The sequence below is a fragment of the Pteropus alecto genome, unplaced genomic scaffold (assembly GCF_000325575.1).
Source record: "Pteropus alecto unplaced genomic scaffold, ASM32557v1 scaffold73, whole genome shotgun sequence".
Classification (NCBI taxonomy): domain Eukaryota; kingdom Metazoa; phylum Chordata; class Mammalia; order Chiroptera; family Pteropodidae; genus Pteropus; species Pteropus alecto.
Genome location: NW_006436284.1, coordinates 6,626,956 through 6,645,291, shown reverse-complemented (window position 1 = coordinate 6,645,291; position 18,336 = coordinate 6,626,956). Strand labels below are relative to the sequence as shown.

The 18,336-nt window shown below is 34.9% G+C and overlaps 2 protein-coding genes across 4 annotated transcripts in view; one reads left to right on the top strand and one right to left on the bottom strand.

Annotated features, from left to right (window-relative positions):
• MIER3 (MIER family member 3) overlaps positions 1 to 5,332 on the top strand; it is a 29,778-nt gene extending 24,446 nt beyond the window's left edge. Inside the window, exons 10-12 of the mRNA XM_025047224.1 lie at positions 889 to 1,016; positions 1,101 to 1,243; positions 1,347 to 5,332. Coding sequence (XP_024902992.1) covers positions 889 to 1,016; positions 1,101 to 1,243; positions 1,347 to 1,804 — 729 coding nt within the window. The 3' untranslated portion in view covers positions 1,805 to 5,332. The remainder of the gene's footprint in view (positions 1 to 888; positions 1,017 to 1,100; positions 1,244 to 1,346) is intronic.
• Positions 5,333 to 7,899: 2,567 nt separating this feature from the next.
• Positions 7,900 to 13,934, bottom strand: SETD9 (SET domain containing 9). Of its 3 annotated transcripts, none has more exons than XM_006912471.3 (6): positions 13,798 to 13,934; positions 12,035 to 12,402; positions 10,788 to 10,911; positions 10,473 to 10,588; positions 9,687 to 9,792; positions 7,900 to 8,375 (listed from the first exon to the last, which is right to left on the bottom strand). In XM_006912471.3, the coding sequence occupies exons 1-6, from the start codon at positions 13,893 to 13,895 to the stop codon at positions 8,288 to 8,290; spliced, it is 900 nt and encodes a 299-aa protein (XP_006912533.1). In that variant the 5' UTR covers positions 13,896 to 13,934; the 3' UTR covers positions 7,900 to 8,287. The 3 variants fall into 3 exon arrangements, with proteins under 3 accessions (XP_006912533.1, XP_024902994.1, XP_024902993.1); XM_025047226.1 differs by having other exon boundaries at positions 12,092 to 12,402; XM_025047225.1 differs by lacking the exon at positions 13,798 to 13,934 and adding an exon at positions 13,664 to 13,772.
• Between the last annotated feature and the right edge of the window lie 4,402 nt (positions 13,935 to 18,336).

Below are 18,336 nucleotides of genomic sequence, written 5' to 3'. Positions count from 1 at the left end.
TCCCTAAGAATCCTATATTCTCTGTGAGGACTTAAAGTTAGTAATATTTATTGAAAGATATACTTTGTTTTTTGTATATTATCCTATATCATGCTCACTAACCAAGATAGAGATACTAAAACTTTCATATTGGGTACTGATTAAGCAGTGGAGAAAATGTTTATTGGATAAAGTTATGGAATTTTGTCTGTATGTCTGAACTTATACCTATAGCTATGTGTAGTTAGAGGATCCCTGATCTGGAAGTGAAGCTAAGTTGATGAGGCCCAGATTTTATTATTGTTGTTCTTACCAAACTCTGTTGGAGCTAAGTGCCAAATTCATGAGGGGAAAGAAACTTGCTTTTAGTTAACAAATCATCTTAAATTCAAGATGCAGTTAGAGTGCCGATTTCTTTTCCAAGGTTTTTTAATCTCTTTTGAGTCATGGAACTCTCGTAGTCTGATGAAGCTGCAGTCCTTCTTTTCAGAAAAGTGTACCTGCATTTAATTTTATGAATTAAGAGATTCCAGTGAAGTCCATTCATGGACCCGTCAGGATTAAGAAGGAACCCCGCTGTAGTCAGAACCACAGTGAGAATTCAAGGAAGAAAAGTAAGGGATGTCAGTTTTTTAGGATTTTTAGTACAAGTGTGAGAGAATTTCTGGATACACATTTATTTTATAAACTAATACATTATGATTTAGATAAAAATCCTTGGGCTTTTGAAGGTAGCCTCATTATTAAGTAGTGTAAATGTAAAGATAGTTCACTGATAAAATGTTCAGAATTTCATAATTGGGAGGATAGAAAATGTCCCATAGATTGAAGGTACAGTGTTGGGGTGGGGGGAAGTTAATTAAAAATATGTTGGGTGTGCTTCTAAAAATCCAACTTTTTTTTGGGTAGGTGAGAACTAGAACAGTTGCTGAATGTGTAGCATTCTACTATATGTGGAAGAAATCTGAACGCTATGATTACTTTGCCCAACAGACAAGATTTGGAAAGAAACGATACAACCATCACCCTGGAGTTACGTAAGTACTGCAGGCTTGACTTCAGGAACTTTGATTTTTTAACTGTGATATGCAGTTATAAAATTATTGGGGTGTGTTTTTCAGGGACTATATGGATCGTTTGGTGGATGAAACAGAAGCTTTGGGTGGAACAGTAAATTCTTCAGCCTTAACTTCTAACCGACCTGAGCCTATTCCCGATCAACAGCTTAACATACTCAACTCTTTCACTGCCAGTGACTTAACAGGTTAAATAGGCATATTTTTGTATTTTTTCAGTTGGGCCAAAATTGTTTCCTGACATAGCATCGTTTACTTAAACTGTTTCTTTCTTTCTTTTTTTTTCTTTAGCTTTGACCAACAGTGTAGCAACCGGCTGCAATCCCACTGATGTGAGTTGTTTGGATGATAGCTTTCCTCCACTGGGCAGCACACCCCGAGGACAAGTAAATCATGTGCCTGTTGTAACGGAGGAGTTGCTCGCCCTGCCCAGCAGTGGGGAAAGTGATTGTTTTAATTTATTTGAGACTGGATTTTATCATTCAGAGCTCAACTCCATGAACATGTGCAGTGAAGAGTCAGAAAGACCAGCAAAGAGATTAAAAATGGGCATTGCTGTTCCTGAATCCTTTATGAATGAGGTTTCTGTAAATAATTTGGGTGTGGACTTTGAAAATCACACACATCACATCACCAGTGCCAAAATGGCTGTCTCTGTGGCTGACTTTGGCAGTTTGTCTGCCAATGAGACCAATGGTTTCATCAGTGCCCACGCTCTGCATCAGCATACCGCCCTCCACTCTGAGTGACACAAGTGAGGGGCCCGGAAACAGTGGGTGTGCAGTACCAGTAAACTTGAGGAAAGTATCAGGTTTGCTTAGTCTTTCACTGGAAGTTTGAACATTTTTCACTATGACATCAGTGATGTCAGTATGTATAGAACTATATCTTGATTTATCAAGAGTATTTTCATTTTTCAATCCATAAATGTGGAAATGAACTCAGCAGATTTGGGAACTAAGATTGAACTTTGTGGTGCAGCTTTAAGCTCTGCTTATCTCTTCCTCATCTCCCAATACCTCTTTCCCACTCCCTTCTTTTTCTATTTTCCATTCCCCACTGCCCTCACTCCCAGTTTTAAAACCTGTAGACAGAGGCCACCAACTCAAAACCAGCACAGATGTTCTGAACTGAACGGATGGCTTCTTTTCATGTAAATTCCTTTTGCCGTAATGGATGCAGTGGAATAACAATGTTTACAGGTACCGATCCTGATCCCTGCTAAATGTAGCATTTTTTTGGTTTTATTTTCTTAAATAAAAGCAGGGGTAGGTTTCTTTAAACTGCACAAACATGCAAAGATTTTTTTAAAATGGAAATTTCTCTCATGTTATTCAACTAGAGCACTTCAGTTTACAAAACAGCAAGTCCATCTTTATGGAAGCCAGCACGAGGAATTGTGTGCAAATTATGAAGACGCTTGCTTGGATCCTGTTTCAAAATACTAGACCAGGGCTACCTTATACAGAATCTGTCATTTTATCGTCAGAAGATTTTTGTGTAACTTCATTTATTGGCTAAAAATTTGGCAGTTTGAGATGTGGTATTCCAATGGGGTTTTGTCCACCATTGTCAAGATTGTAATTGTAAAAATCATACCAGTCATTGATAATTTAATTTATCCTGAGGCAGTTGACTGGCAGGGCACAGTCTACAAAGCCTAGGATGTTGCCACTCAATGGTTTACATTTTGAGACACCTCTTAAGTTGTTTGTAGCACTGCAGTTCAAAGTGTTAATATTTAGGAGGGAGTTCTAGATTGAACACATAATGCAGTAGAACCTTGAAGTATATTTAAACTCTTGTTTAGCTTGAACAGTTGGCAAGAAAAATGTGAGTTCCTATCTGAAATAGAATGGTACGTTACCACTTTAAGTTTTAAAAAGTGATAGATATTCAGATGCATCTCAAACTCACTTTTATTTTTGTTGCAAACATTGTGAATGAGAAACCATGGTCATAAACTTTGGCCATTTTTGCTCTATAGATATGCATCTTTAAGTTATAAGGTGAATTCAAACAATATGTAATACAGTATTAGGATGTAATAAGCTTTGCTTTTATATTTTAGTTAAAACAGTTTTACTTTTTTTTTTTTGCACCGCCTTAATTAAAAATTTCAATTTTTTACTAGTCTTGCTTTGCAGAAAACACAAATGTTTGGCTGCATTGCTGATATTTGTAAGTATAAGTCACTTCAAGGTTGTGCTGATGAGTAGATAGATTGTAGTGACCTTAGTAGTGACGGAAAGGGAGGGTATTTATTATACAAACTGTGAACTGCAATGACATCCTTAGTTTTGGATGATGTGTATTCTTGTTTTTCTTTGCAGCATTTTAATGAAGATTGCTTTGAAGTGTTTACGCAGTAGCACATTTAGTATAAAATTTAGTTTAGCACAGTGGACAAAAGTAGATAAATTAATAACTTAAAATCAGTTTCTAATTTATACATCTGAAGTCTAGCATTCCTGTATGCACACAGTAAATAATGGGTAGCCTGGGCTGTATGTTGCTTTCAGATATTTATCCAAGTTGTCAGCTTCTTATTGCTGTGATGTGCTAAACTTTGAACCTTACTTCTTTTGTTAAAAATCAGTACAACTTTATAATTTAGTAAGATACTGGCCATAATCTTTAATTGTTATAATTTTAATTTTCACTCTGGGTTTACAGGGGCTGGTCTGTATAAAATAATTTACACAAAGATGACTGAATGGTAATACCAGTTGCACTTAAATGAACATGCCCATTCTCAGTAGCTGATGCAGTAATATATTCAGTTTATCTATGCATTGCTGAGATCTTGATATAAGATGGAAACAGTGTTTCTTATCTAAAGTTTTGATTATCAGCAAGTTGAATGGACACTTTAGTTATTTAAGTAAAGTTTTTTGACCAAAATCCAGAAAATGATATGAGAGAAAAATAAATTCCAGCTAGTTAAAATAGATTTTTAAAATGCCAATCTGATTTTAGCCTCTTAGAGAGTGCTAACTAGCTGGTAACGTTTACTTTTAATTCCTTGTTAAAATGAGGCAATAATTTGCAAGATTTTTGTATATATGTGTAAATTCTTCATACCTTTTTAGATCTAATTCAATATTTTCTGACTGCTTCTGCCATGTATAATACCATTTTTGTGCATGCTTGATGTGACATTCATAAATTGTACCACTATGACTTTATCCATGTAAAATAGCTATTTATTGAATTTTCTTTTAAAAGCTGGATTTCCTGTTTTTTTCCCTCTTCGTTAAGCATCTTAACAAAGAATTTGTTACTGTTTATTAGAAGAATTGCGTTTGAGAGCATGAAAATAACTGATTTGCAATCATATGAAGAAACAATAATGCCTTTATTATCTAGTGTTAAGCACAATTCTTATAACAAACTGTGATAAATTCTTTTTGTTTTTTTTTTTTCCTTTGCTGCATTATTTTTGTATGAACAAACCAAAAATCCATGGTGAGCAGTTGCAGTGTTGGCTGATATATATTTTATGTACAGAAAATTTGAAGAGGACAGTAGATTCATTTAGAAGTGTAACTGGTGCTGTGATTATAGCAATACTTTACTTTTGTTAGTCGTATTTCATCTTTTTCATGCTAGCTTTTTAAATGTTCAGTTTTCCTCTTGTCATGGTCAACTGCTGAATTTACTTGAAGGATGTAGAATACTGTTTAAACAATAACTAAAGTGTGTACAATTAGGTCAAAGAATTGTGCGGTGGTTTCCTTTTTAATTTTTAAAATTGAGGGTCATAAATATTTGAGAACGTCAGACCTTATAGAGCATAGTGATACTATTTAATTTAACCAAAGTCTCTAGTAAATATTTCAACTTTGAATGTAAACTAATGAATAAACCTGACCACCAAGGAGATTGTTTGCCCAGAGTTTCAAAGCACATTGTCTACAAATGGAAATTGAAATAATTTATAAAAATATTGACATTACTATGTTTTTTAAAAAGTTCTTAATTTTTTCACTAAAAGGAGGAAACTATTAGTTTTATTGTTAAATATGGTAGATATTAAAATACCTCTTAGATAACCAATGATTACAACGGTCCCAGTTTGAAATAAGTACCCTGTATGAGATTAATTAGTGACAATCAGAACAAGTTTTAGTATCAGATGTTCAAGAGGAAGTTGCTATTGTTGCATTGATTTTAATATTTGTACATAAACACTGATTTTTTTGAGCATTATTTTGTATTTGTTGTACTTTAATACCTGGTGTACAGTTCCAGAAATAAAAATCTGGAAATCTTTTTTTTTTTCTTGGTTCGTGTGAATATGTGCCACCAATAGATTTTTATTTAATGAATTTTAAGTTATAACACATGGGTAGATATTTAACCACTACTAAATTGGGTTTAGATGTAGTAAATATTTGATAGGTAAATAATAAAGTTGGTACATAAAATGTTTTCTCTAAATCCTCTATATTTCCATTTAAAATAAAATGGTAACTATCCCAAAGTGAGGATTATACTTTCCAATTTAATTCAGGAAATATTTATTGACTGTCTTTATGTTTCAAACACCATGCTAGGTAACTATGTCTTTTAGGAAGACATGGTATCTGCAATCTGATCATACATTACTTGACAGACTATATGGTAAACTAGTCTTACCTATAATATTCATAATTTAGTAGACACTAGAAATATCTTCCCTAAGCCTTCATGTTTTCAAGCTGAAGTTCTTTTAGTCTATTTTCACAAGTTTGTCCCCATATTTCATTTGCTTTTACCAGAGCTTTCTCTGTCTAGTATCATTCTTAGTATGCAATGATCAGATTGCATATGATGTCCAGATTTTGTATAAGGACAAGAAGAGGATAAAATGAAAACAGACACCTGGATTGTTTGGTTACTTGTCTAAAACCACATTCTTTATTCACAGACACCAAAGAGCCTTGATGTGCAGGGGTCTGTGGTAGACACATATACATAAGTGCCTTCAGCGGCGGGGATTTTCGAATGCAGCCAAGAGTGCAGCTAAATGTTATGTGAGAGCTGCATAGTATTTCAGGCTTTTAGGGGTAGAAGGAGACCCTTGAGGTACTCTTCTGTACCTCAATTTTGATGAGTTTTTATGGAGGTAAAGCCAGTGACTGCCTCAAAGTTATTTACTGGTGTAGAATTCATAAAAGCATTTCTTCATGTCACAAATGAAATCAGCTATTTATAAATCTAAAAAACTAGTAAAAAGATGTTCTATTTTTTATTTCCAAAAAATACCTTTCCAGACCAGACCAAGTTGTGGTACGCAAGCTTTACACTCCCTCTTTGAGCGTTTTATGAGCAGGAACCATGTTTTATTCTTTGAATCTCCAGGGACCTTTCACGTACTAGGTAGGTATTCACTAAATATTTGATAGCATATATTACTCTTAAGCTAATGGTGACTTTTTCACCAATTATGACAAAAGTTTTTTAAAAAGATAAAAACAATCTAGAATGAACTGTTAACATTTTACCATATTTGATCTCTGTATAATGTGCATTTTTTTTTTCTGAACTATTTTTAGTCATTGGCATTGTAACAGTTCATTCCTAAATGGTTCAGCTCTCCTAATATGTCCACAGGAGTTAGTTTCCACATTTTACATAAAATTCTGGCTAACAGGATCTTGATCAAGTAGATTGGCTCTTTTACAAGATGAATCCCTCCTAGTTTCTTAGGATCTTGACACAAAAGACAAATGAGTCTGAGAAAAATAATCAGAGAAGCTCTAATGGATGTATGTGTATATACATGATAAATGCTAGAGAGAAAAAGAAGGGAAATGGAATGGGGAGTTTCAGGGGTGGCAGTTGGGGATTGTCAATTTCAGTAGAGTGGTTAGGCAAGGTAAAGGAGGGACTGAGTTAATATGGCTACCTGCGGAGAAGATCTTTGTAGGCAGAGAGCTAGTGCTAAAGTCCTGAGGTGGGAGTATGCATGGCAGGTTCAAGGAGTGGCAAGGAGGCAGGTATGACTGGTAGAGTGAGCAAGAGAGAAGTTCAGAGGTAGTGAGCAGCTAGATTATGTATATGAAGGACTTCAGCATATATTCCAGGATAGTAGAGATGGGTCAAGATCTGACTTAAAAGAATCAATCTTGGTGATCTGTTTTGTAAAGGGAGCAGGAGGCTATTAAAATTTCAATAAGTTAAATAAAAAACTGTTAGTGTAGCAGTGAAGGTGGTTAGGATCTGGTTAAACAGGTTCCATGTGAGGATTTGAGGAGCCCAATAAAAAACACCCTCTTCCTTATCCAAGTTTAGAACTGAGAATCGGATGCAGGAGTCAGGTCAGTGAATATCAAAGTAATTATTACTAATAAAACTCTCCTGAGAAGGTGACTTCAGAGCTGTGGCCAACTTGGCTTACTAATACACCTCTAGACTCACTCCATCATTGGCTCGGCTGACTACAGCCTACTCCTTGCATAGGGCAGCCTAGGACACATTCTCTGCAGGCAGAGTCCACAGAGAAGGAACTAAAGGGGTCTGGGCCACTGGTGTCTAGTTCTTCTCCAGAGGTAATCTTAGAAAATCAATCTCCCTCCAGTGGGCAGAGAGAGAGGTCAAGAGCATTACTAATGGAAGCCTTCCACATGGAAACAAGAGAAATGGGTAATAGGTATTCTGCCCACCACCACTATCTTTTAACTATATTCCCATGCCAAAACAATCTAACATTCTGTTTTAAACTGTATGAGTGTAAATGTTCAAATAGAGAAAATAGTATAATGACCCCCTATTTCTCCCTTACCAGCTAAAACAATATTTAAACATACACAAGCTCACTAATGGTACATACACCCAGTTAACTCATGGTAACACCAAATATTTTTGGATTTAGTTTATTCTGCAAAAATGAAGCTTTTACAGAAGTTCATATACATCAACAATACAAGAATTGCTGATGACCTTGCTAAAATTATATAAACCACCAGAGACATATAAAAAACATTGAAATTTAAGTTCAGGCAGTACTTTTTAATTTAATAAACTGTATTTTGGCGAAAACCAAATAAAATTGGAATTGCATTACACATTTAAAATTGGAATGAAGCAAATAGCTTTATCATGGAATTGAAACAAATATCAAAAAAAAAACATCCCACTCCAATTAGGTCTCAAAATATTTCTTCTATAGGTGGAACTCAGAAATAATTAACAAAAAACATTTATACTTAGCAATAGCTGAATAAAAAACCTAATTTTTAATAGAGTCAGCTGACAATTGTATAATAATTTGAAAAAAGCTCTTCTCCTTGTTTGATGTCCCTGAGTGCGACAAGAACAACGCATCGAAGTGGGCTGAAAACAAAAAGAAAAATATACAAAAGTTAGAAGGATTAACAGACACCAGCTCATATTTTTAATTTAACAATTATGGGTTTTATAGATGTCGTTTTATTCTTATTCTTTACCATCATCTTAGTTTATGCATTTCATTTCCATGAGGAAATTGTTTTTATCCCTGATGAAGGTATTTTAAAGTAGAGTATGTCTACTCTATATCATTTTAAGAGACCATAAATCAACAAGTTTATACAACTGCCACTTCTGAACATGTTTCTATGCTCAAGTCCTCAAAACTGGTATCACAAAAAGCATTTAAAAATTATATTCTTTATAGTTTAACATTTTAAAATTAATTTGTATCTCTGTAGTCTGCAAAGCTGGAAACATTACTTAAAATTAATGAGTTAAAAAATACTTTTTATGGATACAGCAAGATGTTTAACCTTCAAAGTTCCTATAAATTTAACTTTTCCTGACCTTGTTGAATACTAGTGACATTATGCCCCAGAATATATGGCTAAAAAACCTAATTGTTAAACACACACATATATAGAGAAATGTTACCAAGTTTTAAGTACAGGGAATAGTTTAACTTTAAAGTATCATTCATTTTAAAAGGACAATTTAATAGGACCCATACAAAATAAGTTTGCCAGTTAATAGCAACTCAGTGAAATGATATAGAGGTTGTATCTTCCTACAAAATTGTCATATTTAAAATTGCTACTTGAGTATTCTCAGTAGATTACACTTACTGGACAGAAAATTAAATGTTACATTAAAAATGTGTATCTTCTGAATATTTCTTTTTTCGCTTTTTTTAAAAGTTTAATTTTTTTAATTTAGGTATAGTTGGTATACTCCCTTTCTTTCACTGCTGAGGTTCCAAATCTAATAGTGAAATGGGCAAAAGAAATAATAGTATAATTTGGCCTCTTTTTTCAACTGGGTGCTCTCATGTGAGGTGAGGAACATGATCCTTAAAATAAAGTAAAAATGTTTTTTGAGGATTTTGTAGATAGGAAAAAAAACAATAGAATTACTTGAAAAAAAACTTTCAAGGTTGATATTTATAAAAGTACCACCTAAAATAAAAAATGGCAATAATAAGCAGAGTGAACTAATAAGCTAATGCAAGATTTTTATTTTTAAATAAGTCTACATTAATGCATTAAGGTGTGATTACATAAAAATCTAAGTTATAATTTTTCACTAAAAAAAGTTACCCCAAATTCTACATAGCTTTTTTTAAGACAATATATTTTTTAAAGTATAGAATAAGATAGGAAAAGCTCTTCTAGAAAGCTCTTCTAGAAGACTAACCTTTCTTTATCAAAGCTGTAGGCAATGTTTGGAAGATACTGCTTCAGTTCTATAGGGAAAACTGCAGGTACATCAAATTCCTGGTAACAGACATTAGCAGGTCTGTCTAGAAATAAGGATATAATTTTTAGAAATAGAACCATTTTACAAGGTCATAGAAAATAATTATGACAATGTATAGTTTTCAGAATTATCAGAACATGCTCAAATTAATAATTGCTATTATGTTCCAGGCACTGCTAGGTTATACACACACACATGTATATGTGTATGTTTATTTATTTTTTAAAGATCAGGAAATAGGTTCTGAAATTAAGTAGAGGAGTCAGGCTTCAAGTTCATTTCTCCCTAATACCAAAGCCTATGCTAAATGTAGCCAGATATACTTATGGGAAAGTCAAGCCCCAGAGAAGGTAAGTGACTCAAACTTAGCAACAGAGAGGGCATACCAGTATACTGTTTATAAGGCTGTATTGAGGCACACACAAAACAATCTCTAAATTAAATATTAAAAAATGATAATGATCAAAATGGCAGTTCGATTGCCTATATTTACTACAAAACCAGAAAATAGTAAATTGAAGAATTCCAATTAATGTATGTCATTATTTCCCAAAATTCTCTCTTTGCGGATGCCTTTAAAAGTAATAGTTTACTTAAGGGCTTCAAATAGCTGAGATATTAAACCTGATTGCCTCTGGTTTAATATCTCAGTTATATGGCAAAGGAAGAGAATTATTACTGCTTTATTTATATCTTTTTCACAGTCCTATGGTGCCAACTTACCATTTGAACAATTGTTGACATATTGTCCTACAGCCAGTGGATTATGAAATTCTGATGTTAGCCATGTACTATCACTCATTTTTAAAGGGCCAAGTCGATCCCTCCCATTGCAAGATCTGAAAGATGTGAAAGCATCAGCTAAGGGACTGTTCTTCAGTATCTTAAAATTCAAAAATTCAAAATTAACCCTACAACTGAAAAAGTGCAATTTCTTTTTAACAACTTTAATCAATAGGACAACTAAGGTTAGTGGTCATAGTCATGGTGGTGTAGTTCTGTCTCCTATAATTAAATTTGAACATGGCACCGACTTACCTGAACACGACTTTTGATATTCCTTTGTCATTTCCATCAATGAGTACCCCATCCAAGCATCTAAAAATAAATGGATTTCCAATGGACTGGAAAAAGATTGGCTCATATTTCTGATATACTGTACCTATGATACAACAAGACAAAGAACAACATATAAAAATCATAAACACAATAAGGGCCTTTTTCTGCAACATAAACATAACATGGAAGAATGTTTTAATTTCTCTACCTTTTTCTAATATTTCGCATCCAATCTAGATCATCACATTTTGTTTGGCTACTTTACTCCCTAAAGATTACCCAATAGCAGATGGAGCACAGAACCCATTTGTCTACACAGAAGAAAAAAGTATGACTTGGTTAACAAATACGTGAACACGCTTCAGGCTCAGTTTTACAAAGTTGTGTGTGTGTGTGTGTGTGTGTGTGTTTTAAGTGAAATGTGATTTGACATCAGAGTCTTTTAAGAAGGTATTTTGTTAATAACCAATTAAATAATGTAAACATGGGAATAGATGAGTTTGACATTCAGGTGGTTTTTCCTTTCACAGGCAGTGGAGGTAAGAAAATATTTACTGGGTGCTTCTTATGTTTCAGGCATGTTAAACTTTAAATTTATTTTAATATTTGTTGCTAGCTTTTTCTATTTATTCTTTACAGAGTTGTGTAGAAATTGAGACTCCCTTGCTTGGGGACAAAAATTAGAAAATAGAAGGACTTTTTTAAAACATAGGTGTTTCTGACTCAAATATCCACATATATTTTCCACTACACCAAATAATGTTAGTTTAACAACATATTCTACTGAGCATTCTAGTCAATGATCTTTTGCAAAGCTGCTTTACTTTCAAAGTGTAGAAATAGCAGAAAGGTCTTAAATTCTCTTTCATGTTTTAACCCATACCATTTTCATGTTTCAACCCATATCTTCAGTTATCAATTATCTAAGCCAAACTTATTCTCTAGTGCTTTCTAACTCTGATCAAAGTAGGCCATACTATATTCTCCTAAACATTGACTAGAAAATTTTCCTTGAAAAGAAAAATGCATTTATATAATAATTTCTAACACATAATTACAAACAGTTAATTTCCAAACCAAGATTTAAAAATCTATGGAAATCTGAGTTTCCAACTCAACTTCTTACTCTAAAGATTACAAGGTTAGGCATTTTTTATTTTTTTTTTCTGAACTTGTATTTATAGGTGTATAAGAAACTCTTGGCAAAGTACTAATTGTGCCATTACCAGGATACATAGATACAACCGCGCCTTTTGGTACCAATCCTTTAGTAACGAAGACACCTTTTCCAGCAGAAATCAATGAGCTAGTTGCTTGGGCAACACTGAAACCCAGTGTCTTATAAAGAATTTCTTCTGGTTTAAAGATACTTTGCTGATGATGTCTGTATTCAAGCAGTTTCACCCTTGGATGTTGAACTGACAGTAGGTCTTGGTATTTTGATTTAACAGGTTCTGGAAGCATAGTCAAGATATCTGATTGTTTATTGAAATCATTTATGAATAGAGCCTGGAAAACTTTCAGTAATGTTCCTAGGACATCTTCATCTGAGATAACTTTGTCTTTGGATTCCTCTGGAACATATCGGAGGGTCCTGAAAATGGGAAAAGTTTCTATTCACTACACTTTAACTGTTAAAAGCCAGACTGTCTTAATCCCTTCTGGGTTACTGGCCTTAACGAATTGTTCTCACATGTGTGATGGGCAGAAAGTTGTAAAAGAGTAGTTTGGACTAGTTACCTAACTTCCAACAATACCTACACAAGTTAAAAACAGCAAATATTTATGAAGGGCACAAATGCTGTTGGGTTCTTACATTGATTACATCATTTTTCCAGAAAAGGAAACTGAGGCTTGGAGATATTAGAGAACTTGCCCAAGGTACTAAAGATGCTAAATAAGAAAGCCAGAAGCAGAAACAATGGCTTTTTCTAGGCGTGTAGTTTCAAGTAAAAATTTAAGTTAACACTTTATCACATTCTTTCCTAGGAGTACTTAAATGATTGCATCACTTTTATTCCCGTAACGGTATTATTTTTACTTTTGAATAAAAGGAAGCAATTTCTGCCTCAAATTTTTATAGGTAATTATGCGTTTGAATTCACGTTTCCGTAGTATGAAACTGTGGGAAAACTCTTTGGTTATTAATTGGCCTTTGTCGGAGCTAGCCTGCCTATTTGAGTTTTATGTGTACTCTTCCAGATCACTAGCATGCCACTTACTAAAGCCGGCAATAATACTGATCCCATGGTCACCCACTCAGCTAGCTTCCTTAATTCAGACCCAACACTTTGATGTGCATTTAGTGGCTTTTTGTTCTTTTTTATGCGTCAGCTACTTCAAGCTGTTATCTTCACAGCGGGCAGGGTTGCTTTCACCATATACCACAGAGCTGTGAAGATAAATCTCGGTTTGGCTTTTCTAAGGAATGTCAAGCTTCCAACTAACTATTCCTTGGTGTTGAGGAGATCACGCACCCTCCCACCGTAAACTTCTTTTTCAGAAGTTTCTTATTTTCGCCCAGACACAGGAGCCACGGCCAATCCGGACTGCAAAACGGACAATACATGCCACCGCCCGCGAGCGGCCACTCCATCGCAGACCTCGAAGCGCGGGGTACGATGGGTATAGGCCTCAGGCCCCGCCCCAGAGCTCCGCGGCCCCGCCCCAGAGCTCCGCGGCCCCGCCCCAGAGCTCCGCATCCCCACCAGGTCCCCGCCCTCCTCCGACTCCACCAGCCTCCGCATCCACCTCGCCTACCTCGGGCACCGCCTGCCTTTGGCCCCGCCCACTCACAGCCTTCCCGCCTCAGACTCCACCCACCACGAGCCGGCCTGCCTCAGGCCTTGGGCCACCTGAAGCTCCGCCTGACCGAGGCTCCGTCTGCTTTAGACTCCATTCCCCCTCGGGCCAGCTGGCCTCTGGCCCAGAGGCCGCGGTGCCGGGGCGGAAGGAAGATGTCCCTGGTTCGGTCGCGTCGTCCTCTCACCTTGGGTTGTGCCCGAGGTTCAGCGCGATCCAGGGCACAAAGCGGTACTTGTAACGGCGCCACCGCTGCCGCAGGCCCCGCAGCAGACGGCCGGGCATGGCTGTCCCGCGGCGCCGTGACGAGGATGGCGCGGGAGAGGTAGGTCGCGGTCTCGGGGCCGCCCAGGCCGGGGGAGGAGCAGAGACCGGGTCGTCCCGCCCCTCCCCGCTCTCCGCCCTCAGTGTCAGGCTCCGAGTTTCTGGCCTCCTTGGCTCCTCTCGCAGGTGGCCTCCGCGCTGCTCCTTTATTTACCCCAGCTCGCTGATCAGGTGCGTGGAGCTGAAGGAAGCCTTCATAGTCCTTTTTCTTTCTCCATTTGTTCGTGTGTTCTTCCCCCCGCCCCACACACACTTAGGACAAGTGTAGACAACGCTTAGTTCCAGGAAGGGCAAACTACAAGAATCCCTCAACTATCTTTAAGTCAACAAGTGTTTATTAAGAAATAAATGTGTTGGTGCCATTTCCTCAGGCTGGAAGGTCAGCTTTCCTATTTTTTGCCTGAGTCAGGGTGAATCCTACGTCTAAATCGAACAGGTCAGAGCTAGTGAAAATTCAGGTAAATGCAAGTGGGCTAAGGACATTTATTCTATTCCAGAAAGGAATAAAAGGAAAGAAAGAAAATTGCCAAAGTCTCGGTTTCACACTAATATTATACGATGTTGGCAAACTCTAAAGGCTCTGCCCTCAGATGCTGTGTTTGGTAAATTGCCATCCATTTACCTTATTTGCTAAATGGAGTGAATTCAGTTCCAGGTTGTATTAATAAATGGCATTCAAAGAGAGTGATTTTTATGATCTCTAAACTTAAGAGGACCCAAAAGGAACGAGTTGAATCCTTACCTGTAGTTATATACTTACCTTTAAAAACAAACAAACTTTTTGTATATGTTTCCAATGCCTTTTTATTTTTAATTTTTATCATATAGTTTAATCATCTTCAAGGTAGAAAGGACCATTTTGTCTAGACCTTATATACAGAGGTATAATTGATTTATAGTGTTATATTAGTTTCAGGTGTGCAATATGATTCAATATTTGTATATATTGTGAAATGATCACAATAAGTCTAACATCTATCACCATACATAGTTACAAATTTTTTTCTTGTGATAAGAACTTTTTAAGATTTACTCTCTTATCAACTTTTAAATACGCAGTGCAGTAGTATTAACCGTAGTCACCATGCTGCACATTACCTTAACAGGACTAATTTATTTTATAGCTGGAGGTTTGTACCTTTTGACTTCCTTTACCCATTTCACCCATCCTCACTTCTGGCAACCACCATTCTGTTCTGTGTATCTATGAGCCTGGTTTTTGTTTTTATTTGTTGTTTTTGATTCCACATATAAATGAAACTATATAGTATTTGTCTTTCTCCGTCTGACTTATTTCACTTAGCATAATGTCCTCAGGATCCATCCATGTTGTTACAAATGGCAGGATTTCCTTTTTATGGCTAAATAATATTCTATTGTATGTTATATATAATATATAAATACATAAATATGTAAATGTATCCATGAATATATAACTATAATATCTTTATTCATTTATTAATCTTTGGACACAGGTTTTTTTTTATATCTTGGCTATTGTAAATAATGCTGCAGTGAACATAGAGGTGCATATATCTTTTCATGTTAGTATTTTTGTTTTCTTTGAATAAATACCCAGAAGTAGAATGTTGGATTGCATAGACACTCTAATTTTTTGAAGAATTTCCATACTGTTTTCCATAGTAGCTGCAACAATTTACATTCCCACCAACAGCGTATGAAGGTTCCTTTTTCTACACATCCTCTTCAACTTTTTTTTTTTGGTTTAGAGTTGTATGAGTTCTTTATATGTTTAGAATATTAATCCTTTATCAGCTATATCATTGATGACTATCTTCTCCCATTCAGTTGGTAGTCTTTTGTTTTGTTGATGAATTTCTTTGCTGTATAAAAACTTTTAGTTTAACGTAATCCCATTTATTTTTTCTTTTATTTTCCTTGCCTCAGGAGACATATTCACAAAAATATTACTAAGAGTGATGCCAAAGAGTTTACTGCCTATATCTTATTCTAGGATTTTTATAGTAGTGGGTCTTAAATTTAAGTCTGTAATCCATTTTGAGCGTATTCTTATATATGGTATAAGAAAGTGATCTAGTTTCTTTTTTTTTTGCATTTATCCGTTCAGTTTTCCCAACACCATTTATTGAAGAGACTGTCTTTACCCCATCGTATATTTTTACCTCCTTTGTCATAGGTTAATTGACCATATAGGTGTGAGTTTATTTCTGGGCTCTCTATTCTCTTCCATTAATCTACATGTCTGTTTCCATCCCAGTACTATGCTATTTTGATTACTATAGCTTCGTAGTATAGTTTGATATCAGGTAGCATGATACTTCCAGTTTTGTTCTTTCTGGTGTTTGCTTGGCTATTTGGAGTCTTTTGTGGCTTCATATAAATTTTAGGGTTATTTGTTCCAGTTCTGTGAAAAATGCCATTGGTATTTTGATAGGGATTGCATTGAATATGTAGATTGCTTTGAGTAGTATGGACGTTTTAACAGTATTTTCTGTGAGCACAGATTATCTTTCCATTTCTTTGTGTCTTCTTCATTTTCTTTCATTATTGTATTACAGTTTTAAATGTACAGGTCTTTCACTTCCTTGGTTAAATTTCTTTTTAGGTATTTTATTCTTTTTGATGCAATTGTAATTAGGATTTTTAAAAGAAATTCTTCTTCTGATAGATTGTTACTAGTGTATAGAAACACAACAGACTTTTGTAAATTGATTTTGTATCCTGCAGCTTTACTGAATTTGTTTATTCTAATAATTTTTTGGTGGAACCTACAGTTTTCTATATATAATATTTATATGTAATATTATGTCATCTGTAACTAGTAATAGTTTTACTTCTCCCTTTCCAATTCAGCTGTCTTTTATTTCTTTTTATTTTCTAATTGCCCTGGCTAGGACTTTCAGTACTATGTTGAATTTAAATTTATGGCATTAAAATTACTTTTTAGTTATATAAGTAATTAATGAAAAGAACATTCTCCTTATAACAAATAGAAATATGGTAGATAAGGCTAAACTCTCTTTTAATCACACCTTATAACCTGTGCTTCCACCAATCCTGGTCCTTACCTTCTCTCAGAAGTTACTAGGCTGATGTGTTTTATGCCAGTCTCATTTCTGTGTATTTACATACCTGTGTATGTGCCTATAGAACATTAGAGAAATGTGTGTATGTGTTTTTAAAATACTGTAAGTATCTGCAACTTCTTTTATTTATTCAAAAATATTTTTGAAGTCTCCCCATATTAGTTTGTAAAACTCTACTTCATTCTTCTATTTCTAAAGTTTCACTGTCAAGTTTAATATTTACTGTAATTTTTTGGTAGGTATACTTTATGGAGTTTGTCAAGAATTTTTGTCTTAAATTTTAAATGAACGATGACTTATCAAATGCTTTAATTTGCTATTTATTGAAATGATCACATATTTTCTCTCTGCTCTTCCTTTAATATAGTGAATTATAATGAGACTTCGTCAAATGTTGCATCATCCTTGGATTCCTGAGATAAGCCTACTCGGTTATGAGTAATGTTTTGGTCAAACCCTATAGATTTTTATATGCTTTGTTGTCATATCACATTTATTTTGAAGTGCACTTTTAAATTTTCGGTCTTATGGCTTATTTGTAGTTTACAGGTTTTGGTATTAGTCTCATGCTGACCTCAAAATGAGTTGAGAAGTGTTTCTTCTCTGTTTTCTAAAAAATAATATTTGCATAAGATTGGTATTATTCCTTTTTGAATGTTGATAGAAGAATTCACCAATAAAACCATCTGTTGTTTTCTTTGATAAGAATTCAGTTTGTTTTAAAGATGTAGGGCTGTTCAAAATTTCTGTTTTATCGTGTTTTGAGTTTGGTAAATTATATTTTTCATGGAATTTGTTCATCTAAGTTGTCAGATTTGTTGGCATAAAATCGATCATAAATATAGTCTTACTGTCCTCTTCATGTCTGTATGATCTATAGTGATAACCCCACTTTCATTCCTGATTTTGGTGATTTGTGTTCTCTTTTCTCTTCATCATTTTAACTATAGATTTTTTGGTCTTTTCAAAGAAACAGCTTTTGACTATTGATTTTCTCTGTTGTTTGTCTATTTTTTGTTTTATTGATTTCTGTTCTTTATTATTTTATATGTTCTACTCTGGGCAAGTTTGCTTTTCTTTTTCTAGCTTCTTAAAGTAGTACATCACTGTTTAAGACCTTTCTTTGTTCATGATCTAAGCCTTTAAAGTTATAAATTTCCTTTTAAGCATTATTTTAGTTGAATCCCAGGAATTTTGATAAGTTATATTTTCAAGATCTTCTTCAACTGAGAAGAGTTACAGGGGAATATCGGAGGTTCAGATGAGAAGATAAGATACAAAATAACTCATTGTGGGAAAGCCAACCTTGTAGGGACATGCAAGAGAATTGCTGA

Bases quoted from the DNA above. Each gene is read 5' to 3' on its own strand.
- SETD9 (XM_006912471.3), bottom strand. From the start codon at position 13,895: ATGCCCGGCCGTCTGCTGCGGGGCCTGCGGCAGCGGTGGCGCCGTTAC. The intron at 12,403-13,797 runs GTGAGAGGACGA...TCCCATTTTCAG, and splicing joins AACCTCGGGCACAACCCAAG to GACCCTCCGATATGTTCCAG. The intron at 8,376-9,686 runs GTTAGTCTTCTA...TTTTGTTTTCAG, and splicing joins TACAGCTTTGATAAAGAAAG to CCCACTTCGATGCGTTGTTC.